This window comes from Haplochromis burtoni, unplaced genomic scaffold, assembly GCF_018398535.1.
Source record: "Haplochromis burtoni strain Fernald_Lab_line unplaced genomic scaffold, NCSU_Asbu1 Contig_61, whole genome shotgun sequence".
NCBI lineage: Eukaryota > Metazoa > Chordata > Actinopteri > Cichliformes > Cichlidae > Haplochromis > Haplochromis burtoni.
The window spans coordinates 1,881,831-1,906,322 of NW_024582422.1; the positions used below are offsets into that span (position 1 = coordinate 1,881,831).

At 42.1% G+C, this 24,492-nt stretch overlaps 1 protein-coding gene across 6 annotated transcripts in view; it reads right to left on the reverse strand.

Moving 5' to 3' along the window:
- agap1 (ArfGAP with GTPase domain, ankyrin repeat and PH domain 1) overlaps nucleotides 1–24,492 on the reverse strand; it is a 176,522-nt gene that overhangs the window by 13,863 nt on the left and 138,167 nt on the right. For all 6 annotated transcript variants that reach the window (XM_014333782.2, XM_042221159.1, XM_005923040.3 and 3 more), the window contains 3 exons: nucleotides 12,022–12,176; nucleotides 11,365–11,455; nucleotides 9,468–9,690 (listed from right to left, as the gene is read on the reverse strand). In XM_014333782.2, coding sequence (XP_014189268.1) covers nucleotides 9,468–9,690; nucleotides 11,365–11,455; nucleotides 12,022–12,176 — 469 coding nt within the window. The remainder of the gene's footprint in view (nucleotides 1–9,467; nucleotides 9,691–11,364; nucleotides 11,456–12,021; nucleotides 12,177–24,492) is intronic.

Consider the following 24,492-nt stretch of genomic DNA (forward strand, 5'->3'; position numbering starts at 1 on the left):
GTTAACGCAGTAACAGGGTTTGGACAGGACAAAGCCAAGAGCCAGATTAATCAGTAGCTCGATTTAAAACACATCAAGGTGAGATTTTATTGTAGCACAGGAGGCAGCGGAGGGGGGAAAAAGGCAGCTAATGATTAAAACAGGGGTTTTACTGCAAATATTACCATTATGTACAAGATAAAAACAATAGCCTGATCTAAAAATACATATATTAAACATTAATAGACATTTAAACGGTGCAACAGCTCAGCTGATGCAACATTTCTGAGGCCGGTGATGTATCTGAAATCATCTGATATGGGTCTGTTTGTATGTGTCAGGCAAAGCTTAATTTTAACTTCTTTCATAAAGTAACACCAACTTGTGCTTTAAATACCTTTGTTTTAAGTGTCCTGTTACTCTGATCGGCAAATGAAAAAATATATTAAGTTTACAGATAATCAAAACTGATGCTACAGCTTCGTAAAACACGTAATTGATAAGTGACTATCAAAACATGTAGTTTCTCTAATGGCCACTAGAGGCAGGCTCCAAAAGTGAGTCCATCCGGTGTGATGAAGGCTTTAAAACAGGACTCTTTAAACCAGTAGGTCAGCGGTCCCCAACCCCGGACCGGTTTGGTACCCAGCCGCGAGATTTTAGGCTCGGGATGAAATTGATGGTGTTCAGGGTTTTTATCGTTAACTCTGTTTCCCTGGGTCTTTTATTTTGAAATAAATATTTAGGCGTTACCATAGCTACACAGCAAAATCTCCAGTGTTAAATTAACACTGGAGAGTGTCTATATGGGTCCACACCTCTGAGTGTTAAATACAACACTGTTGAGTGTTAAATTAACACTTTTGACAGTGTTATATGTTTAAAAGTAACCTAGTCAGTTTTGAAGATTAACTCATTCACTGCCATTGACGTCTATAGCCGTCAATTGCAGTGAATGAGTCAATGGGTTTAACTCATTCACTGCCAATGGCTGGCAGTGAATGAGTTAACAATGGCTAACACTGAGCAGTGCTGATTTTCTAACACTGGAATATTTCTAACATTTTGAGTTATTTTCCAGTGTTAGAAAATCAGCACTGCTCAGTGTTAGCCATTGTTAATCTTCAAAACTGACTAGGTTACTTTTAAACATATAACACTGTCAAAAGTGTTAATTTAACACTCAACACTGTTGTATTTAACACTCAGAGGTGTGGACCCATATAGACACTCTCCAGTGTTAATTTAACACTGGAGATTTTGCTGTGTACCAGCGAGCATTAAGGGGCAGAGAGGAGGATGTTACTCTCAATGTTTTTGGTGCATTTCAGGAGGACGCTGCTAATATACTTTTTTATAATACACAATTACACAGTGAATTCGCGTTTATTCTTATATTTACAAAATACGACCAAGACAAAAACTGTGGTATCGTTTTATTTTGTTGTATTTATCCGAGACACCTTAAAGGCCGGTCCATATAAATATTGTCTGACATTAAACCGGTCCGTGGCGCAAAAATGGTTGGGGACCACTGCAGTGGGTGATGTCACAGTAACTGTGTCCAATTTATATTCTTCAGATTTTAATATCTAAGGAATACGGTTGGTCATTTGTCTTTTCAATGTTCTGTTGGTGGGAATACTGATGGAAACAAGTCCTACCATTCTATTATTGAACAAGTCTGTTGTATTTTAATAGATATTTATGAAATCCAAACTCTTTAAAAATACCCTGAGAATTTAACTTCTTGGACAAACAGCCAACCCTTTTCCTCACCCGAACAAAGTCCTCTTTTCTGTGCTTTGCTTTCATTTCTGAGGCATAAAACGCGTTCACTAAATGCATGAGTGAAAACCACAAACAAATCACTTCCTTCTAAAAGATGTGAACACAATGTGTGAATTAGCACAAATCACAAATAAAAGAGGACAATTTTTCTTAAGTGTATCGTCATGGCTCAGTGTTTGAAATGTTTACCAGCCGGCCGCAGCTCGCAGTGAACCCATTCAATCCAAACACATTACCGGCCGACGCGAGGAGAACTCTGTCCTCGAGTTTTTCCACCCCCTTTCTCCCTTTTCTTTATTGTATGAGCAATTTGCCGACTGAGCCAATTAGCCAAAGGGAGGAGGGGGAGCGGAGAGGAAGGGGGACTCGTACCGACGGCGCACAGATTCATTTCTGCTCCAGGAGCCAGCCCCCGCTGGCTTACGGCGATCAGGAGCCCAGAGAATCCGGCGAGCTGAGAGGACGGACCGAGTCACGCATGTGGAGAGCGTTATTTATTTCTTCATTATTAAAATAAGGCAGGGGAGGGAGGGCAGAGGACAGCGAGGTTAATCTGATGACTCAGGCATAAAGAATGTGCATTTAGTTTGTGCTTTTAGCCCGCATTAGCATAACCTCGCCGCGATGACAAACGATGAATGGTCCGGTGATTGGCTCGTGTCAGCAGGCTTAATGTCAATAGTAAATTGGAGGGCTTGTTAGGCGAGTCGGGGGACGCGGTTACGAACAGCGGCAGGGCAGTCATGTACAAAATAATGTCTATTAGGACTAATTTAATCAAGGCCTCCCTTTTACAGATGAATTAGAATGTAGGGGCCAATTATTTTTCAACGTTTGCACTGGCCCTGCCTGTCAGGAGGCTTCCTCTCTGCGAGTGTGTGTGTGAGCGCGCGCGGGTGTGTGTGTGCTGTTTAAAATGCAGGCCATGGGGCTGCCTCGGATCTGCAGGGGCTGCAGATAATAACAGAGAGATGATGGTAGGCGGGATCAGCTAGTTATCCGCTGCAGATGAAACAGAGCCCGGCTCGATCTGCACAAATGGATACACGAGCACACATGTATGCAGATAATCCCACGCATGCATACGGATACAGAGTGAGTCCGGCCTCATGGGAGACACGGTGACATCTATTTCAGGCCTGACACTTCTGCCCACATGCATGTTAAATAGGGTGGCTGTAGTTCAGGTGGCAAAGCTGGGTGTTCACTAAATGCAGGGTTGGAGGTGTGATGCCTCATTCTTTAAACACATTTACTCCACTGCCTTTGGTGTCTGGACCTATTCTGCTAATTCACAGCTCTTAGACTAAAGTAGTTTTGATTTAGGGTTCAAAGTACTTCGTACAGCCCATCAGTTCATACTATTACTTACGAAGGGCAGACAAGTAAACTACCTCTCTCCAGGTATTCATACCTGAACACAGTAACAAAAAACTGCAGTAAACGAATTAAATATGATAGAAAATTTGAACTATGGGCAAATGTTTAGGGTTTGGATTGAGTTTGGTTCAGAAAATCGATGCTACATTTCAACTGAAGTCTCATATACTTTGGCCAAAAGTCCACTAACAGAGCAGGCTGTACTCGGCCCTGTTTGGAGCCCCTAAGCTCAACAGCACTCAGTCAGTCAGTCAGCAGTTTCTGTAGCAAAATGAGGCTAACATACAACAAATTAACAAAAATTTCAAACTGCCCCTATTCCTTAAAAAGAGCTGATGAATAATAGAAATATGTGATAATCTTTTGTGTTTTTATGCATGAACCGCCAACATGAATTAAAATGAGGTGGCCGCAAACACCTCTGACACCCGAGGGAGGCTAAGGACCTCCATCAGTGACTGGCTGTAATTAATAACTTCAAATCGTCCTGTATCACCATCTGATCTGCATGTGTCCATCTCAAATCACACCAGTCCAATCTGTGTTATGATCACACAGTAGAGAGGGGGAGGTGTGTGTGTGAACGGAGGATATCAGTTTGGGTTTTATGGGATATGAAGCAGGGCTGTCCCCTCCTCCCCACCACTGGCTCTGACCCTGGGGGGCAATTATGTTGTGATGTGGCTGCCCCATTCCTCCTGGTCGCCCCATCTGGTCCCCTGAGCCCAATCCTGCTGCCTTGTCGGGCCGCCCGCTGCACCTGCACCCCGGTCCAGATTAAAAGCCCCCGGTCTAATTTTAAATCTGTTAGCGCTGGCCTTTTCTTAGGGGGGAACAAGACTAATCTGTTCCCATAAAGGGCCCTTTTTCTTTCCCCTCTCCTGGCTCCCAGCGCCGACAGACCTGCTGCTGAATTATTACTGGCCACGCATTTGTCATGCGGGCCCCGATGTTAAGTGCGTGGCGGCACCGCGATGCATGGCCCTGCGAGTTCATCCGTTTGCCGACCTCATTCATGCTCATTTTTCTACTGTCTAATTAAGGTGTGGCTCCCCAGCATCTACATACCTCTGCCTCCCCCTGTTGTTCACACTGAAAACTGATGTGACGGCTTTCAGCAGGACGTAAACTCTTTTTTAAAATCTGTTAACGAGCAGTGAATTGATAGTAATAATAAACCTGTTTGAATCCTTGATATCACCATGATTCATGATTCAGAGGCGCATATACTGCTGGTAGTATGGCTGCAGGTAACTGAACGGAAGCACTGGACAGCGTTTGGTTTATCATCTCCATCTCAGCAGAAGATCTCAGTGAAACAATGAACACAGGCTTTGAGCATACTCAGATGTGTGTGTGTGTGTGTGTACATAAACAGGGGAAGACGCTGACCCTCTGCGACAGACTACCAAAGGTCAGCAGTTGGCGTGAGAGAAGTAACGGTGGAGGGGGAGGGAGGGAGCCGCCAACCATGTTGCCAGCAATCACCTTCCCAGTCCAGTGGCCAGGAGCTTGGATTAGCGGTGCTGTCACTTGCTGTCCGCTCAGGCCTGCTAACACGCTGAGCCCGAGCAGGCCTAAGGTGCTGGTGTTGATGCGCCACTTGACACGTAATTAAAACAATGAGCCGCGGCGCCGAGAACCGGAGACTCGGGGTGTTGCGGCAGCAGTGTCGACGGAGCCTGCGAGGCCCCTGTGGGTGCTCCGGGATGGGCAGAGAGCCCAAACTTAGCAGCCCCTTCAGCGGTGGCCTCAGCTGGGCCGTGGCACCGGGCAACCACGCCAGCTGAGGTGATGACGGCTGACCGCGGGGCAGCCAGAGGTTAATGGGAACGTTTAGAGGACAACGGAGCCTTTTTGTGGTTTGTGAGCAGCAAGAAAATAAATACTTCTAACAGGATCCCTCTGGCGCAGCAGAGCTGGCACAGTTGGTGTTCATCCACACTGTACCCAACCTGCCCTGTTCCCTTCTTTGCCACTGCGAGCAACGCACGTCAACAAGTATCTCCCCTCACTGTGAAGCATTGCAGCGTTGAGCAGGCGTGGCAAGACCTTGCATTCGGCGCGATGAGCTCCAGCCCTAAAACGATTAGCAGCGACAGTACTCGCTCCTCATCCTCACCGCGACTCGCTGATGTTAATGAGACCTGGACCAGCCGTCGCTGTGGGCAGACGCGCGGGGAGGAGGACGAACCGGGGAAGATAAAGAGATGATGACAACAGCTGGAGATGGCGGGGCTCGGCCCTGTCACATATCTCATTGGATGGGGGGGGCGACGCCACGGAGGTGAGGCGCGATCTCTCCGAACATAATTTCTCCCTCCGGTCCACCGGGGGAGTTGACAGAGGAGGGGAGGAGAGAAGAAAAATGGAGGAGTTTAATACTGACGGTCATACTAATGCGCCTCCTCTTCTCATCCTTCCAACCTCCTCCCAGCATCACTTCTTTTTTCCCTCCAAATTTCTGCCTCCTCTTTGTTTTCTACCTATCTTCCCCTCACCTTTCGTTGTACCTCCCTCTTGTTCTGCCATTCTACACGCTTCCTCTTTCTTCCGTCCATTCCTTTCCTTTCCTCTAATTCTCACTCTTCCTCCTTCTCTCCACCCCCCCACCAAACCTCCAAACAGGACCTAATTGGGAGGCGAGAGTGGGGGGCCAGACCTTGACAGACAGGAGGTCAGCGTAATTGCTGCTGGCCATATTTAACATTAAGATAATCAGGCCATTAATTACCCTTTGGATCATTAAATCAGCCACTTGCAAAATGAAATTTCGGCCTCTATTACTCACTTGAGAGACCACGAGGGGAGGGCATTTTTCCATCTATCAGCCACCCCTCCCAACCTCCTCTTCCCTTACTCTCCCTCCCATCCCTCCTGCTGCCTGGACAAAGCCTCTGCCGGCCTTGTCTCGTTCCTCAACCAATTCCTCTTCTTTTACACAGGTTTTAGTCACAGTTCTTGTTGAATGTGGAGAGATTTATGATTTGGATGATGTTTTCACATATTTGCAGTAATTTAGTGCACAATGCAAGAGGACGTTAAGCCACTAAATGATGTAAGTAGATGCATTTCCATACCAAAAATGGTAAATATGTCAACAGCAGAGTGGGGCTCCACAACTCCTCATCCTCATGTCGATTTTAGGTTTATTTACTTTTGAGTGTAACTCAAATCTGGCCACATTTACACTATTTTCTGAAGTTACACAGTTTAACTACAACATTTCATTAATCTGATCGACTCTTCCTTCGAAGGCTACAGGCCAGGACATGTTGGTCAAGCAATGAAGTTGTTCTTCATAGCACAAATGTTAGAATTTCAGGATTTTTAAATGCTTGCTCTTCTCCATGAAGTGAAGTTGTGCCAGAATCGTGTGATCTGAGAAGGCAAATATGTACCAGTTCTCAATAGCTTCTCCCCCATGTTATTGTGGACTTCTATTTAAATCTAACAGTTAAAAATTTAACCTAAATGGGTGCCCAGAGGAATAAAACAATGTTAAGTGGCTCCAGCAAGACCACCGTTTGACAAATCAAGGTAATTATCAATTTCTACTATATTTATATGCAGCTGATACTCTCTTGAAGGCTAAGAAAATATCATTGATGGTTAGCATAGCATATGATGTTTTTTAACCCCCTCCACACAAGTTTTGTGTTTTTAGTGCGACTGTATTGGTTTGTATTTATCAGCAGTTACATGCCTGTAACCCCAGCGATGGTTTGTAATTTCAGAGGAGCAGTAGGCGTTGAGTGAATGCAACCTCGGTGACACAGCTTCTACATATCATTTCATAGACCGTCACTGGCACTCCATAAAGCTGTCATAAAAGCTCCACGCCTTCCTCCCACTGTGTCTCAGGGAACGTGTGAGAGACCCCTCCATGGATAAATACTACTATGATGAGGGACAAAGGCAGCATTTTAGCACTTCAACTACATCCTGTTATACACATAAGTTTAAAACCTGTGAGAAAATTTAAGAAAAATTCAGGTGTGGATTTGGAAACACAGATGCTGTTAAACAACCTTATAGTAGCCACTATCAGTGTAAAAATTTCACACAACACCCTGACTTATAATTTAGAAAAAGTGTCTTTTCATTTGCTTATTTTGTTTAGACTAATAGTACAATACAATAGGAAAATAAACAATTATTAGGTGAATGTCTTACTAGAGGGTTAATAATTAAATCTTGAGTAATTTTTGAGTGCCCAGAACAAAACAGGTTTCCAGCTTTAACATCGGGAGGGTTAAAATAGCCTTTGTGTAATCTTAGAGGTGAAATGCAGGACTAAAAAAAGCCAGTCACAGAAGGTGTAGAAGTCACAGGGTAAAAAATAGCAGTCAGAGGTGGAGAAACGATGGAAAAATCAGAGAAGGAGGAGTAAAGATAGAAAGAAAACCAGGATTTATGGAGGGGAAACGACAAACAGCGAGCCACTTAAGGAATGGACTGATAAATACTATCGACAGGACAGCGATGGGGGAGAGAGGGGAGGAGAGAGATGGAGCTGCAGTGGAGCGTCGCGGGTTAATTGAGATAATATTGACCTCCTCCTCTAATCTCTTCAGGGGGAAACATGCTTCAGATTCATAAATAAATAGGAACATGAGCAACAATAAAAGCATTAGTGCTCTGATGGAGGAGGGCTAATGGCACGTCGATATCCAAGGATCGCTCAGTGTGAGTGAGTGTGTGTGTTTTTGTGTTGTGTGTATTCAGCTAAGCAGATACAGTCGTAAAGCTGAACTCAAATATATTGACTGTAGGCATCTCCTTGTGTTTTTATGTCCAACTTTAACCTGGATTTTGATTTATTGTATACATATTTTTAAGTGCTGTATTCACTCGCATCACTTTAATTCTTACTGATATTAATTTGGCTTTAATGTAGTTATTTAAAAATTATTGTGAGTACGTTTACATTGTTTTTATACTGAAAATTTGATTTCTCATGCACACTAACCTGAGATTCAAGTCTTATTACTAGGCTGTGAAGATCTTGCATGAATATTTTTGTCTGCTTTTGTTTTTAGCAGAAAAAAACCCCAAACCATAAACTAGTTAAGCATAAATGTAATCAAGAATAAAATCCTTCAAGTTTCTCTGTTAGCTGAAAATATGAAGGACTTTGTAAATTTTGTTACTATGATTGCATTGCAGTTTCAGCTCAACGTATGTTTAATTGATTAGGATGATGGGTCCACGATCAGGAATTTATATTTTCTCTGAAATTAATACAATTAAGTCTGACACATTTAAACCTTTGTTAAGAGGACGAGTAATAAGTGACACAAGCACTAAATCTCAAAAAAGCACAGCAGAAAGTATAGCTGTGTGTACAGTTTTCATACAGTTGTTGTGCTGCTTGAGTTGGCATGTTGAAGATATTTCGGATAGCTGGACTCACTAAAGGAACACTGCTTGTAATATTCATTTGTTTACATGTATTTGTTTTGTCTCGGTGCATGTAGGGTAAAAATGTTTGTGTATATATAAGTGAGTGTGCATCAGTGTGTGTTGGAGGGGAGTAATTATAAAGTGCTTCTGTTGACTAATGAGCGTCAGGGGGGCGAGTGGAGGGGGGAAGTCGATCTTCATGCGGATGGCAGTCAGCTCTAATTTGTTATGATGGCTGCTGGCTTCCCAGGGCTGCAGCATCCGATAATTACACAGCATGCACGCACACGCACACACACAAACATGCAGGTACATGCTGATCAACACCAACGTCACGCTGAAGTTCACCGATTTGTTACTATCCCCTGTAGTCTACAAGACAGTGCACACACAGAGGTGGGCTTTTTATTGTGTGACATTTCTGTCAATATCAACACACTCAGTGTGAACCCTGCTGAGCCACACACTGAAACACTGCTCCCTGCCTGCAGCTGGCAGCACTGCACTGATATCCAACTTTCAATATACAAAAAATGAGATCTAAGATCTAGCACAACAATGACTCACTTTATAGGAAGTAAAGTTTTTGCTGAATGTCTTCTCTCTTGGAGACAGTTTTAGAAATGGCGTTCCACAAGGCTCATGTCTGGGTCCTTGTCTATTCACTATTTATTTAAAAACAGTAGTACTTCCAACCAATAAGCAACGTCAGGACTGCTGCCCTGACCTGAGAGATGAGAGATTATGAGAAATTATTCCTTGTAGCTTCGATGTAATCCTGTCACTTCCTGCTGCACCAGAAACAACCACAGTCATCTTTAGAATCTCGTCATTCCTTCAGACTACACTTCCAATTCAAACCTCCCAGTGGAGCCAAACTCTTTTCCTTAGATGTTTTCTACATTTCCTACCTGCTGGCGTCCGGTCCAGGTTTAAGGCGTCCCTGAGCGTTGGCCTCCCACACGCTGTTGGCCAACTCGTTGCCAATGGCCGACATCACCTTGATGAGCTCCAGCGGCCACTCATCCAGGTCTAGAGAGCGAACCCTGGACAGGTGAGTGCCCAGGTTCCTGTGGATTCCCGAGCACTCAATGCAGATCAGGGCCCCAAGATTCAGACTTGCCCAGTCCGGGTCTGAAGGAGACAAGTTCACTCTATTAAAGACAATATACCCTTTTTGGGGAAAAAAAAAAAGAACTTCGGTTTAATTGTTTATGTATATAAATATGTATGTAAATATGTTATAACAAACAAAGATTATTAAAAGAGTTCCTAAAAAGTAAGAATTCTGGATAAACAACCTTTATTTTAAAGGTCAATGAGGAAGTTTATCTATTTAAACTGTGTTTGCAGAGGAAGATCAAGACATGAAATTTAAACAGTTGGTAAAAGCCAGCACCGGACAATCATTGCTCTTTATTTGTAGGTAGAAGGTGGCTAACAAGGCTAGAAGAATTTTAGACCTTGGTCATCATTACAGACCTTCTTTGTCTGTAATCAATAACTGAAATCCGAAAAAAATCTAATTCGGGAACAAATGGACAAAACTGGAAATGACCTCCGTCATTTTATATCTTAAGTTCTTTCTTTTGGTTTCGGTTTAAATGTGACGTGATAAAGAAAGAATGTAGGCATTACTGTATTCTTCCTTCCTATTGTCTCAAAAATGGGCAAAAAGAGCATTTGTAAGAATTATGATCTGAGAAAAGCTCACAATATTGGCCTGCTTGCTGGGAGAGATTGCATCTCTAAGGCTACATTCACACTGCAGGCAAAAGCGCATCAAATCCGACTTTTTTGACCCTATGCGACCCATATCCGATCATGGTATGACAGTGTGAACGGCACAAATCCGATATTTTCAAATCCGATCTGGGTCACTTTCATTTGTGGTACTGAATCCGATACATATCTGATGTTTTAGAAAGCGACTGCTGTTTGAACGGTCATGTCGCATTAAATCCGTCTTTTACGTCACTGACACAAGACAGACGCCAATTATCAGCACCGGAGAAGCGCCCGAGAAGACATCGCGAACGCTTCCTGGTCATCCCGTGTAGATGTTAGTGAAAGTGTTGGGAAGACAACGTTGGAGAAACGTGAACATTTTATTTGTACTGTATAAGTACATAGATAGTTGCAGATTCTGACAGAAATCAGCAACTATCCTTTGAAGCACCGCTCCTCTCTAAAACAGCAATAAGGATAATTATTAGGCCATATGTAAATAACAAAATAACTTTATAACTTAAAGCAAAATTGGGAAACGTAAAGTCCGAAACAAGTCTTTATATTAACGGCCATCATTCAAATAATACTGTTTGGTTTGGGTCTAAACAGAGTGCGTTGTGTGTGACGTCTTTTTTTGCGCACGCGTGCCGCTTTGAGCGTTCACACTAGAGCGGGTTTGCTGTCACATTTTATTTGTAGTGTGAACAAGCAGACAGAAAAAATCGGAATTGAGCATTAAGACCTGCAGTGTGAACGTAGCCTAAGTTGGACAGTGAGAGGCTGAACATCCTGCACAACAACCTAAAGGATGGACGGAGTTTCAGGAATTGGACTTAAATTATGCAACTCCTTGAAATAACTGGACCCATTCTTGGATGGTGTCACATTTACACATAATTAATCCTTTCAGTCTAGTTTAACTCTGACCATTAAGAAGATACTCAGAAGGCATTCTTGCGTGAACCCTAAGAATCATCTTTCTTGACCTGTCTGATGGTTTATTTTTAGGAAGTAAACTGAAGGGTAATGGTTGTGTTAGTGAAGGTTTTGTTGACACTGTGGGTGGTTTGTACTCACTCGGTGTGTCGCAGTCGGCACAGCGACCGTTCCCTCGAATGCTTCGGATCGACTGCAGAGCCATCGCCTCTGTCTGGCTTGTCAGACGAGACTGAAACAAAGAAGAAGAAAAAAAACAGTTCTGGCTCACGTCTTTTCTTGACTAAATGTTTACTTTACAGTTTGAGGGAGAAAAAAATAGGATTTAAACACTGATCAACCTCTTGTGTTCTTGACAGCGCTGTCTCTCAATTAGGCTAAAAATGTTTAAAACACTGAGCATATGTGAGTCGCTGCTGTTTTGGGTTATGAGCATCAATGTCGGAGAGTGAAGGAACAACACGATACACAAATGGAATTGGTGAAGGGAGGGGGGGCCGGCGTCTTTTTTCTTCTTCTTTCTTTTTGGGTGGGAGGGCAATAAAAAGGCTGAGAGCCTGAGGCGTAAACACATCAGGCCTCGAATGAGACGCAGCCGCCTGCTGCAGGTGGAAAATGGCAATGCTGAGGCTCAATGTGAGCTACAGTAATTGCTATTTTCTAATTATGTGAGTGAACACGCGTGTGTGTGTTTGTGTGCATTAAAGGGCGATTTCGCATGTTTGTTGGTCCTGATGTGGACAAATGTGAAAATGGTGCGATGAAGAGACTGAAAGGCTCCAGGAGAACTCGGCTCACCTTGTTCTTGCTGCTCTCGCAGGACTGCAGACTCGCCAGGATCTGGCTCTCGATGACCTGAACCCAGGCATCGCGCTCCTCGTAGGAAGTGGCTTCAAAGTGCCACGTCTGCCCCGTCAGCGACACGATGGTGAACTCAAAGTTCTCCTCTTGTTCTGTCAGAGAGAGAGAGGGAGAGATGAAAACACATCCTGACCTTACTCTGACCATTTTGATTCAAAAGCTTCGTCATCAAACAGTCGCCAAGCAGAATTTAAAAATAAGAACAACGTGTGGATGCTCAGCTGAGGGCTGTAACGACCAACTCTCTCTCACATTGTTTGACAGGACACCTGTTCTACTGACCTACATGACCCCGCCCCCTGTAGCCAGGATATCACCCAAATTAAGGGTCCCTGGACCATCCTGCCCTCTTCTCTGCAGACATGTCAGCAGGAGAGGCCAGTCATTACAATCAGGGCCAGCTGGAGGGGGGGGGGGTGAGGGCATTATGGATCTGTTACACAGAACCCCCTCAGAGGTTAATGGGACAATCAGGAGCCAATTACATCAAGTATGTGCGAGCCTGTTGTGTGGATTCAGGGTCGAGGACACTTTTTAAAGCAGCACCAGCGAGGTTTGACAACATGTCTGCAGAGTCACACATCAATGGGACCGTTCACTCAAAATCACATTTTAGTAAATTCAAATAAAGTCTCCACACTGAGACAGTTCTAATGGGATTTACTGCAATAAAATGTATAAAAACCTCAAAAAATGTCACAAAATTAGAAAAGAAATTACAGCTAAACTACATAAAATACCAGAAATGAGCAGTAACCAACAGACCTCTCCAGCTGATCTTTAAAACAGTAACTGAGCTAACAGACTGAGCCACATCAATACGTATCGACTGTTAGAATAAACAGGATATTCAGACTAGATTTGAAAACCTTCACCAATTTTCACTTCCTGTTAAATAAACATGAATTAATTCTTGAGTTCAAAGACTAAAAGATCCACTTTTTAGCTCTTCAAAGCTTTTTTCAAACTTCAGATGACTCATGAGGTGAGCTTCCAGCTGCATGCTGGAGTCTTCCTCAGATCTCCATCTTTATGTTTCCAGCTGCAGTTTTTAGCAAACATGAGCAAACACAAAATCCTAAATGTTATGATGAGGTGAGTAGAAACCGTTAGAAAAGTCAGTAATGGGAGCTCGGCGTTACAGGGAGTGCAGAATTATTAGGCAAATGAGTATTTTGTCCACATCATCCTCTTCATGCATGTTGTCTTACTCCAAGCTGTATAGGCTCGAAAGCCTACTACCAATTAAGCATATTAGGTGATGTGCATCTCTGTAATGAGAAGGGGTGTGGTCTAATGACATCAACACCCTATATCAGGTGTGCATAATTATTAGGCAACTTCCTTTCCTTTGGCAAAATGGGTCAAAAGAAGGACTTGACAGGCTCAGAAAAGTCAAAAATAGTGAGATATCTTGCAGAGGGATGCAGCAGTCTCAAAATTGCAAAGCTTCTGAAGCGTGATCATCGAACAATCAAGCGTTTCATTCAAAATAGTCAACAGGGTCGCAAGAAGCGTGTGGAAAAACCAAGGCGCAAAATAACTGCCCATGAACTGAGAAAAGTCAAGCGTGCAGCTGCCAAGATGCCACTTGCCACCAGTTTGGCCATATTTCAGAGCTGCAACATCACTGGAGTGCCCAAAAGCACAAGGTGTGCAATACTCAGAGACATGGCCAAGGTAAGAAAGGCTGAAAGACGACCACCACTGAACAAGACACACAAGCTGAAACGTCAAGACTGGGCCAAGAAATATCTCAAGACTGGTTTTTCTAAGGTTTTATGGACTGATGAAATGAGAGTGAGTCTTGATGGGCCAGATGGATGGGCCCGTGGCTGGATTGGTAAAGGGCAGAGAGCTCCAGTCCGACTCAGACGCCAGCAAGGTGGAGGTGGAGTACTGGTTTGGGCTGGTATCATCAAAGATGAGCTTGTGGGGCCTTTTCGGGTTGAGGATGGAGTCAAGCTCAACTCCCAGTCCTACTGCCAGTTTCTGGAAGACACCTTCTTCAAGCAGTGGTACAGGAAGAAGTCTGCATCCTTCAAGAAAAACATGATTTTCATGCAGGACAATGCTCCATCACACGCGTCCAAGTACTCCACAGCGTGGCTGGCAAGAAAGGGTATAAAAGAAGAAAAACTAATGACATGGCCTCCTTGTTCACCTGATCTGAACCCCATTGAGAACCTGTGGTCCATCATCAAATGTGAGATTTACAAGGAGGGAAAACAGTACACCTCTCTGAACAGTGTCTGGGAGGCTGTGGTTGCTGCTGCACGCAATGTTGATGGTGAACAGATCAAAACACTGACAGAATCCATGGATGGCAGGCTTTTGAGTGTCCTTGCAAAGAAAGGTGGCTATATTGGTCGCTGATTTGTTTTTGTTTTGTTTTTGAATGTCAGAAATGTATATTTGTGAATGTGGAGATGTTATATTGGTTTCACTGGTAAAAATAAATAATTGAAATGGGTATATATTTGTTTTTTGTTAAGTTGCCTAATAATTATGCACAGTAATAGTCACCTGCACACACAGATATCCCCCTAAAATAGCTAAAACTAAAAACAAACTAAAAACTACTTCCAAAAACATTCAGCTTTGATATTAATGAGTTTTTTGGGTTCATTGAGAACATGGTTGTTGTTCAATAATAAAATTATTCCTCAAAAATACAACTTGCCTAATAATTCTGCACTCCCTGTAAAACTTGATTGGATTTCTGAGTAAACCTCGTGGAGCTGAAAATCCTCTGTGTTTCTGTACGACTGCTTCCATGCCTCGCCACATGTTCACATTTGTTCGTTGACATGTCAGCCACATTTGGAAACCGTTAGGGCGCACAGACGGGATGGGAGGGGGGCTGAGTATCATCACCACAGCAGATCAGACTACAAGCAGCTTCTGTTTACAATTAACCCCGATCAGCAGGGAAGAGGAGGCGACACCGGGTAATCACTTAATCAAAGGATGGCCTCCAGCGTGCCTGATAATTCCCAGGATTCCACCGTCTCTGCTGGTGTGACCCGGAAATGCTTTCCTCCATCCAAACCTGCGCGGCGTCGGGCTCAGACAAAATCTCAGCAGTGAGCTCGGTAATCACTCACAACACGGGCGAGGGTTTCTGGAAGCAGCCGTTCATGACGAGCGGCGGCAGCAGAAGAAGAAGATGATGATGATGAGGGGTTTAATCAGTCGGAGAGCGGTCACGGCCGGCCCGCCAGGGAACAACCATTTGCTCCTCCTCAACTCCAGTCATTTGGCTAATTGGGATCGTCTCAGAGCAGCAGAGCCGAAGCTCCCCTCCGGCTCTGCTCTGGATAATCAATGGCCTTGTCCGAGGAGAGGAAGGACGGAAGGTAAGGATGGAAGGAAGCGCCCCGAGGCGAACGGCGGGCTGAGGAAGCCCCGCACTTCCAGATGAAGAGATTGAAAACACCTTTGCTCTCCAAAGTTTCTCTACTAGAGATAACCGAGGATCGTTTTCATCTGTGAGCTGCTGCAGGCAGCTGACGGCCCGAGTCGGATGAGCTCACGTTAATTAAAACTACTGTTTACAAGGGCCGGCTAACGGATCAAGGTTAAACCGATCTGTGCAGTAAACCAGCCGCTGAGCGCAGAGATTCAGAGAAACAATGATGAGACTGAAGTTTTCTCATGAAAGCAGTGAAACGAGAGGGACAAACTGTAAAGGAAAATATTTAATAAAAGGTTTTCTCACAGTGGAAAAAAGCTGGACATTTTTACCAAAGTGGAGCTTCAAGCTGCTTTTTTCCAGGTGATGTTTTTGGGAAAGGATCCAGAAATAAGTTTTTAGAGGAAGCGACCGAATTAATCAACATTAACATTAATGAAGCCTAATTAAAACCTGCAGGTCCAAACTGAAAATGAGTTGAGAATAATAAAATGTTCAAAAAGCAGCTAAAGGAAAGAAAAATTCACCCCACAAATGTCTGAAAACTTGTTTGAAAAATATAAATAAAATCTGAAGAAAGCTAGACAAAAAATTCCAGTTACTTTATATTAATAACCATTAATAAACAAAATCTGTAAAATGATATACAAAGAGGAAGAAAACACTGGTCAAACTGATATTTCTAAAAAATATATTTAAAAAAAGTTTTTTTAAAATACAAAAAATTGGAAAAATAAAAAAATTTAAAGAATTTAAAAACAAAATGGTGTCAAAAAAACCCTTTTTTACTTTTCTTTAAAAGATACATTAATATAAATACATTTTATGGAAAACATTTATTTTGGTGTCTAAGAAGAAGAATTGTCCCAAAAAGCAGGAAAAAAATAGAAAAAGGGCCCCAGATTATCACGAGAAATATTGAAGATAAAGCACTTATAATAATTTCACTTAAACTAAATTAAACCTCCAAAAACATAGAAAAACATCCAGAGTTTCACACAGTGCTCGATCCTGATTCATAGCCTGGAGCTTATTGACCTTTGATTATTAACTTGATTGCATAAAAACATGAGTTTTATTTTAGGAGCACCTGTTGCTGTCCTTCATGATTTACGGGGACACTGCGTGACTTCAGAGCGGGTGCTACCATCATCAAACTATCTTCAGACCAGAGGAAGTCGAAGCTCTGCTTATGAACGTGTGTCTGATGAAGGGCAAACTGTACATAATGCAGGGAGGGAGTGTGTTCGGAGCTCCTGGGTGAACACCGGGTGCCTCTTCGTTCTAAATGACGGCTCACCCATCAAGCACCGCCTCAGCCCTGCAGGGTCAAGAGCCAGAATCCCATCATAATTAAATTCCCATGATTCTCTGTTTTCAGGGGGAAGGGGAGGGGTGGAGGCTGCTTGACAATTATGGAAACCAACAATCCAGAAAGGCTCTGCCTCTCTGCAGCGTAAATTAAACGGTGTTTCTGGATTTAAATGCTGCATGCTGACCCAGCGCACTAAGCCCGCTAATGAATAAAATCAGGGGGGAAAAGAACCACTCCCACCACTCACTTTTACTATGAAACCCCTGCCTGGACCTCAGCAGCAACACTAATCTTAAAGCATGGTAGAAAAATTACTCTGTGGAGCTTTTTAGTCTCTTTTAGCTCATAGTTTCAGTTCTCTGAGCAGCCAACAGCTAAAAGAAACAGGATGTCAGAGCTCAGGAGGAGGTGGAGACCAAAAGATATTCACTGGATTATATTATGATAGAAACTAGAAATGGAAACTATATTCAATAGGTCAAATATGAAACGTGGAGCTTTTAGCTGCTTTATATCCAGGGTGAGGAGCTAGAAGTAAAATGTAAGTGCAAGGACTAAAATTAATTACCTTTAACATTAATGAAGCTTAATTAATGCTGAGAATGTGCAGCTTCAATTTGCAAACGGGCCGAGGGGCAGAGGATAATAAAAGTGTTCAATGTTCACATTGTCTTCTAAAAAAGGAGAAAATATAACAAGTTTTAAAAAATATAAGAAAATATCAATAAAATAATAACATTATTTTATATTAGTTTGGAATGAACTCCCTGAGAAATATTTTAGAAAATTATGAAAAAAAGCAATAGGAATGAAATGACAACATAAATTGGAAAAAGATGATAAAAATCTCTGAACTACAACTAAAATTGCTGTAAAATACAAAGAAATCGCTGTTAGTGTTAGTAAATGTTAATAAAGATGTAATATTACTTAAGTGTCATAAAAATAACAAAATGTCCAAAAAATTAACACAAAAAGATGCAAGCAATACAGTGGTCCCTCGCTACAATGCGGCTCACCTTTCACGGCCTCTCTGTTCTGTTGAATTTTTTTGGTGCAATTTTGCATGCTTTTTTTTTTTTTTAAACAGCACATTGTGTTCTGCGTCCTGATTGGCTGTAGACCAACGTCAATCAATCTTGTGCCGTGCCTCCTGTACAGTACAGAATGCATTCAGCTTGTCAAATTTACATCAATCTCGATCGCTAGCAGTGTGACTCTGAAGTGCTGTACTGTGCGTTTTCTCCCCAACAAACACAAGAATTTCGATGAAACGCCATCACCTGCAGGTGCCTTTGGTTTCATTCTATAATACTGGACTTATTTTTCTACAAGTTTTAAACTTTGAGAGTGTTTAGACAACAGAGAAAAGTGTGAAAATGTTCATGCCTGACTGAGAAAAGTGCATAAAGTGTGTAGTGAGGGGTTTTACAGCCTTATACATCTATAATAATTATAAAAAATAAAGTTGGCTACTTTGCAGATTTCACTTATTGTGGGTTATTTTTTAGAACGTAACTCCCGCGATAAACGAGAGACCACTGTATGACTAGAAACTGTAAAAAGAGACAAGTAAAGTTGATAAATTTTCACAAAAATAATGCTAAGTGTCTAAAAACAAATCAGGAACAAAATATGTCCAAAGCTGTCGCAGAACATGCAGCATGTTGCAGATAAAAGGCCAGATATTTTCCTCAGGAAGTGGAGGAGACCAAATACGGAGCTAAAAGTAAGAAAATGCCAGATTCACATACGTGATGATCGTGTTGATGAGTAACTGCTGCATGTGGAAACAATTTTTAAGAATTTACTTTCCTCAACTTTATTTCAGACTTTTTACAGTAGTAGTTCATTTCACTAAAAATAACTAAAGCTCTTTCATCGCACGTTCATGGGTAACACTGCTGTACGTGATTAAAATAAACCTCCAAGATCATCCTGGATCTTCCAAGCACATTGGATTGGGTAATTTCTCATTTTTCTAACTAATTTAAGGACCATTTAGCTGTCAAAGTTACTTTAAACCCCAAACTTTGAAGGCGAAAACAATCAAGCTTATTTTTTGAAGAACTTTCTAGAAAATCATGTCTTTGTCTTGACAGTTTAATTTGCTCATTCAGATTGGAAATGAAACAAAATGTGACTTTAAACTATAAAAAGAGATTTTAAATCCTCTGAGGAAATCTTAAAAAAACTCCCCCTGATTTCTTTTCTTGCCTTGTTCGGCCTGTGTTTTTCTTTCTCCATTCGCTGCTGCGTGTGTCTAAATGTATGCACGAGAGCACAAACACACACAAACTCGGACGCCGACCACGCCGCACTGTGCGGGTAATTACTGCCACCGCTCTCGGCTACTGTGGGTGACATTCGCGCAGAGAGAGGTGGTGCCGAGGCAATTTGTGAACTCTGACACTGGCAACCTTTAACGGCAGAAAAGAACAAACCAAATATACAGCATTTACAAGACGCAGGGAGGAATGGCGGCAGGAAGAGGGGGAGGAGGTGGGGATTGGCAGAGGGGGGGGGGGTGGGGGGGGGGGGCAGGACATGCATACAAGCCTATCATCCATCCGGGGTGTGAGGTGTTGAGGCTCAGCGGGAGGTGTATGTGTGTTTGAGAGTGGAGGACGGGAGGTGCAATGAGAGGGGAGGCGTGAGGGAGACAAAAGGGGGCCTCGGGAAACACAAATTAAAAGCCTTAAATGTCACCGCACACAGTATTGCTTTGCGACACAGGTCATTACTCCCCATATTATTCGCAGCCTTTTACAACATTAATAACCTGGAAAATATTGCAGCCGATTGTTCAGAAGTCGCTCAGAGAAAGAAATATGTGGCTCTGTGTTTTTATTTTTTTTGCTCTTGAGCAGAAGACGGAGAGGAACCGAACCACAGCACATACTTCATGAAGGAGGAAATCACACCAGAAGATGCTCTGGAACACTATCGCACAAAACGCACATCACATTGTGGTGTATCATCACCTGTACAGCCCATGCTTCCAGGGTGAGGGTGTTTGGTTGGCTGTGTCCTCACAGGTGAGGCAGGTGGGGCAAAGAAATACAGGGGAAGGGAAAGAAAGATGCTTTCTCCACTGGACCAAACACAGATGGACACACCGAGAAAGAACTGACTGGATGATTTGCAGCAAAAAGACTCTAAGAACTCTTTAGAGGTGAAACACATCCAAACTGCAGGTTGAAAATATCCCTGTGTGGTTTATAAAGTTAGAGAAATATTTTTTTTCCCCATGGACAATACTGCATTACTCTCACATTGATTAAGACAGCAAGAGGTGGTGAAAAAGATTTAAAATGGCAATTCCAACATGTTGTACATGAATATAAAGTGGACGGGAAGGTTAACTATGAGTCCAAGTCGGGCAAACATCCCATACTGACTGCAAAAATACCTTAAAACTGACTATGTGAGTCATAAATCCATAAAATTTACAGCAACATATTTAGTTTCTTTTAAAACTATATTAGGGTTTTTTTCAGTTTTTCTTTTTTTTTCAGAAGTAACCAATCCATGTTCAGTTTACAGCTCAGCTAGCAGCTCACTTTCAAGTTATGGTCCATGATGAGTGTTAAACTCTGTACTGACCTCAATTTTGGTAAAAAAAGAAAAAAAGGTGTATAATTTAATATTACTATATATTATACTACTAATACTATAAATATCACTAATAACTAATTTTCCCTCTTTGATCGAAGTTGATGATTCATTAAAGAATTAGCCTTCATGTTATAAAAGTGTCTCAGTGCTTCTTGCTTAAACATGTAAGTGACTCAAACCCAGTTTCATCATCTTTTTCTGCAAATCACCAACTCATTCATTCCTGGAATCAAAAGCACAAATCTCCAGCACAGGGGACTCCAACCCTGCAGTGGTGGGAGGGTCAGGGTGGAGGTCAGTTGGGGGTCTGTCCGTCCCACCACAGCAGTTTTTTTTTTTACCTTCTGAGTTCTGCAGACTGTTGGTGTAAATGCTGCGAAGGCTAGAGACGCGATTTAGTTTCCAAGCTTTACGTTTGGCTGCATCCCCCGACGGCAGGAAGAGAGAGAGAAAAGACGGCAGCGAGGAAGGAAACAGGAATAATGTGGGTATGAAGGAAGATCGAATGGGGACCCAAAGGAAGATTGAAGAAGGAATGAAGGAATAACAAAAGCAGGTCAAGCGGGTATGATAGAGGAATGAAGAAGAGATAACAGGCGATCCGAACAGGAACAAAGGAGACAAGGGACAAGAGAAGAGGAATGAATGAGGAATGAAACATGCAGGACCAAAGGAGAGGTGAGGCCAGATTTTAGGAATGAGACAACAAATATAAGACATAGACAGTAAAGGGGAAGAGGGAGAGAAAGAGAGAGACAGGTGTCAAAACCAGCAGTGCAGAGGATGCTATGGAGGGGGTGTGGCTCGGTGCTGAAGTGGGAGGAGCCAATAAGCACAATGAAGGGATGGAAGTCCGTGAAAGATCAACAAAGTACATCTTTAATCCACTACAAATAAAAAAATAGAACTTGGAAAAAATCTAAAGATGTCAATCAAAAAGTTTCTGCTCACATTTATCCGATAAAAAAATAACCAAACTAAAAATATTCATGACACTTTAAACCCACTGAAAGTCAAACAACAAGAGCCTCAAAAAAAACTGCTGTTGAGCTACAACTCAACACTTCCTCGAGATTTTCACATTAAAAGATAACCAAGAAAGTAAGAAAACTTATTTGCGGGCAATTTAGAGCGAAATATCAGTGTGTGATGTGTAAGGTTTGAACTTTTATTTCCTTTTTAGAATTGTGAGCTGCTGGTTGGATAGAATAAAACAAAAGTCAACTTAAACTTTGAAATTGCATTAGACAGTTTTCAGTATAATCTCTTATTTCATAGATATGATTAATTATTTTAATTAATCACCTTTAGCAGAATATAAAGGCAACATTCTTCAAAAAATATGGTCGAAACTGTGATAATGTGATTTTTTTTAAGCATTAAATCAAACCTAAGTGCCAACAAATGATGGGACGATAAAAACGCTGAACTTTAACATGATTCTGTAGCTCCTTTGTAGCTCTGATTCTTCCACAGGTTTGAGCTCTGTGACCTTTGACCTCTGCAAACTCTGTAATATTCACTCCCCCCTGGGGCTACTGCGAGCATTTGCCACCAAAGCAACATTTGCAGAGGATGAAATACAGCCGCGGCTGACACTTTAATGTTAGTCCGCTTTGTTTTCCTCGATCTGCCACAGGAGGCGAGGCGAGTGACGGAGGGAATGAATCAGGGTGGTGTTAAAAAGGTCACAGGTTGGAGCCCCGAGAGCGCGAGCAGAGAGGCTGAAGCAGAGACCAGAGTCATGGATCTGAGATAAAAAACAAAAGCTAAAAAATGAGTCAAGAGGCAGAAGCAGCTTCATGATATAAGACACCACAAAGTGATGGGACTCAGTTAAAACTGTCACTACACTCCACCTACATGAATATCCAGCCTGTTACTCCAGTATGAGCTTTTTTTCAAAGCAGGGGGACGTGAAGTGTTTTTCCTCTCAGTCTAACTCAGATATTATTTGCCTCTAAGTCGACTCATGGTTTAAACCATGTTGTGTAGCCTGCTGGATCATCTCCTCAGGGATCAGGGATCTAAGGAGGAACCAGCAGCAAGAGTTTCTCTGGAGCTCGCTGATCTCAAAAATCGTACATTATTGGAAGTTTGTGAAAACTTGTTGCTTTCTTTTTCTTCATTTTCTCACTTTCTGATGTTATAATGTACACGGTATGAAGGTATGTTATGAATATAGTATAAGTATGTACAGGCTATAGCTGTAGTGAGTGTACAGGCTATGTCGATGTTTAATTTGATCTTTGAACGCTTTGAAGTTTATTTGAACAGTTTGTTACTCTTCATGTTGTATACTGGAGAAAAGGTTAAAACATCAGCAGGTCTATCCAGCACTGACGATAGTCTTTGTATTTTGTGCGTCTCATTTAAAAAATCTTGTAAATGTTTCTCACCAACCTGTCTGAAAAAGCTTAAACATAAATAAATAAATAAATAAAATTTATTTATATAGCGCTTTTCACAGATAAAAAAAAAAAAATCACAAAGTGCTTTACAACACAAGAACATGTTTGTGTAAACTATATAAACTTGTGTCAGAGGGAGAGAGACCAAAACAAAGTGACTGACAGGTAACTGCAGGACCACCTGGTCTTTCCTCCACAGAGGCCCTCTTTGTTTCCCTTCTGTTTGACCCTCTCTGACCCTATTTGACCTGTGACGGAGGGCGGAGCCCACCTTCCTGATTAAGCTGCGACTTTAAAGGAATTCAAGGCCTTGATGAAGCAGTCAGAGAGCGGCGTGCTGCAGGTGCACCGACCACCTGACAACAATGAGGTGAAGCTCTTCAGCTGAGACACCGTCACACACGAATGTGATCTGAGAGGCGCGCACACAACTTAAACATCAGCTGTGAGCAGCTTTCCGTGTGAGGAATCAAAGCCACCGTTTCTCAACTTAAACTTCAGGAATGTGGCCACAGATTCAGCTTCAAACTTTTGAAGCTGAACGAAAGAGACTGAGGTCAACTTTCAAAGCTCAAATGGCAGCCCGGTGTCGAGGCTGCAGATCCACTCATGCTCTCATTATGAGGATGGCCAACTGCCATGACCAGTTGGGGGTGAGGAAAAGAAGATTGGCCAAAGACATGGTGTGGAAGAGAGCCAGAGATTAATAATAACTAATAATTAAATGCTGAGAGGTGTATAAACACATATTGAGTGAAAAAGGTGACTGAAGAAGAAATACTTCACACATCATAGGAATCCCCCAGAAGCCTAGACCTATTACAGCATAATTAAGGGAGGATTCAGGGTCACCTGATCAAACCCTAACTATATGCTTTAGCAAAAAGGAAAGTTTTAAGCCTAATTTAAAAGTAGAGATAGTGTGCGTCTCCTGAATCCAAACTGGAAGCTGGTTCCAAAGAAGAGGGGCCTGAAAACTGAAGGCTCTGCCTCCCATTCTTTTCCCATTCCCCCCACACTTTTAAATACTCTAGGAACAACAAGTAGGCCTGCAATGTGAGAGTAAAGCACTTTATTGGGGTCACACAGTACTATGAAGTCATTAAGATAAGATGAGCCCTGATTATTCAAGACCTTGTGTGTGAGGAGCTTTATGTATGTAAGACATTCTTGCATTTTAACAAATTGCTGTGTGTTATCTGACTTCATGGCTAGAAGTTGGGTGTCATCTGCATAGCAGTGAAAATGTGTGCTATGCCTAAGGGAAGCATGTATAATGTAGAGAACTAACTCAAAGACCACCACAAGTAAAAATGAAGAGCTACATTTGAGCTAAAATTTTCAGAATAAAAGTTAAAACCAAAATAAGTCAAAAAATGCCTATAAACTTGACATACCAAGGATAGAACTAACAAAACTAAGAATGTTTAAAGCTGAAGGCTAAAAGAAGTAATTCGCAATTAACCCCGGTGAAACACATTAAATTGAACTAATCAAACTAGAACTAAACCAAAAAAACCCCACATATCCAAAAAAATAAAATAAAAAAATCAATAGATGAACAAGAACTCTACCAAAGACAATAAGCCAAAACCAAGTCTGAATCAAAAAAGCATTGTGAAGAACAAAACAAAACAAAGTACTGCTAA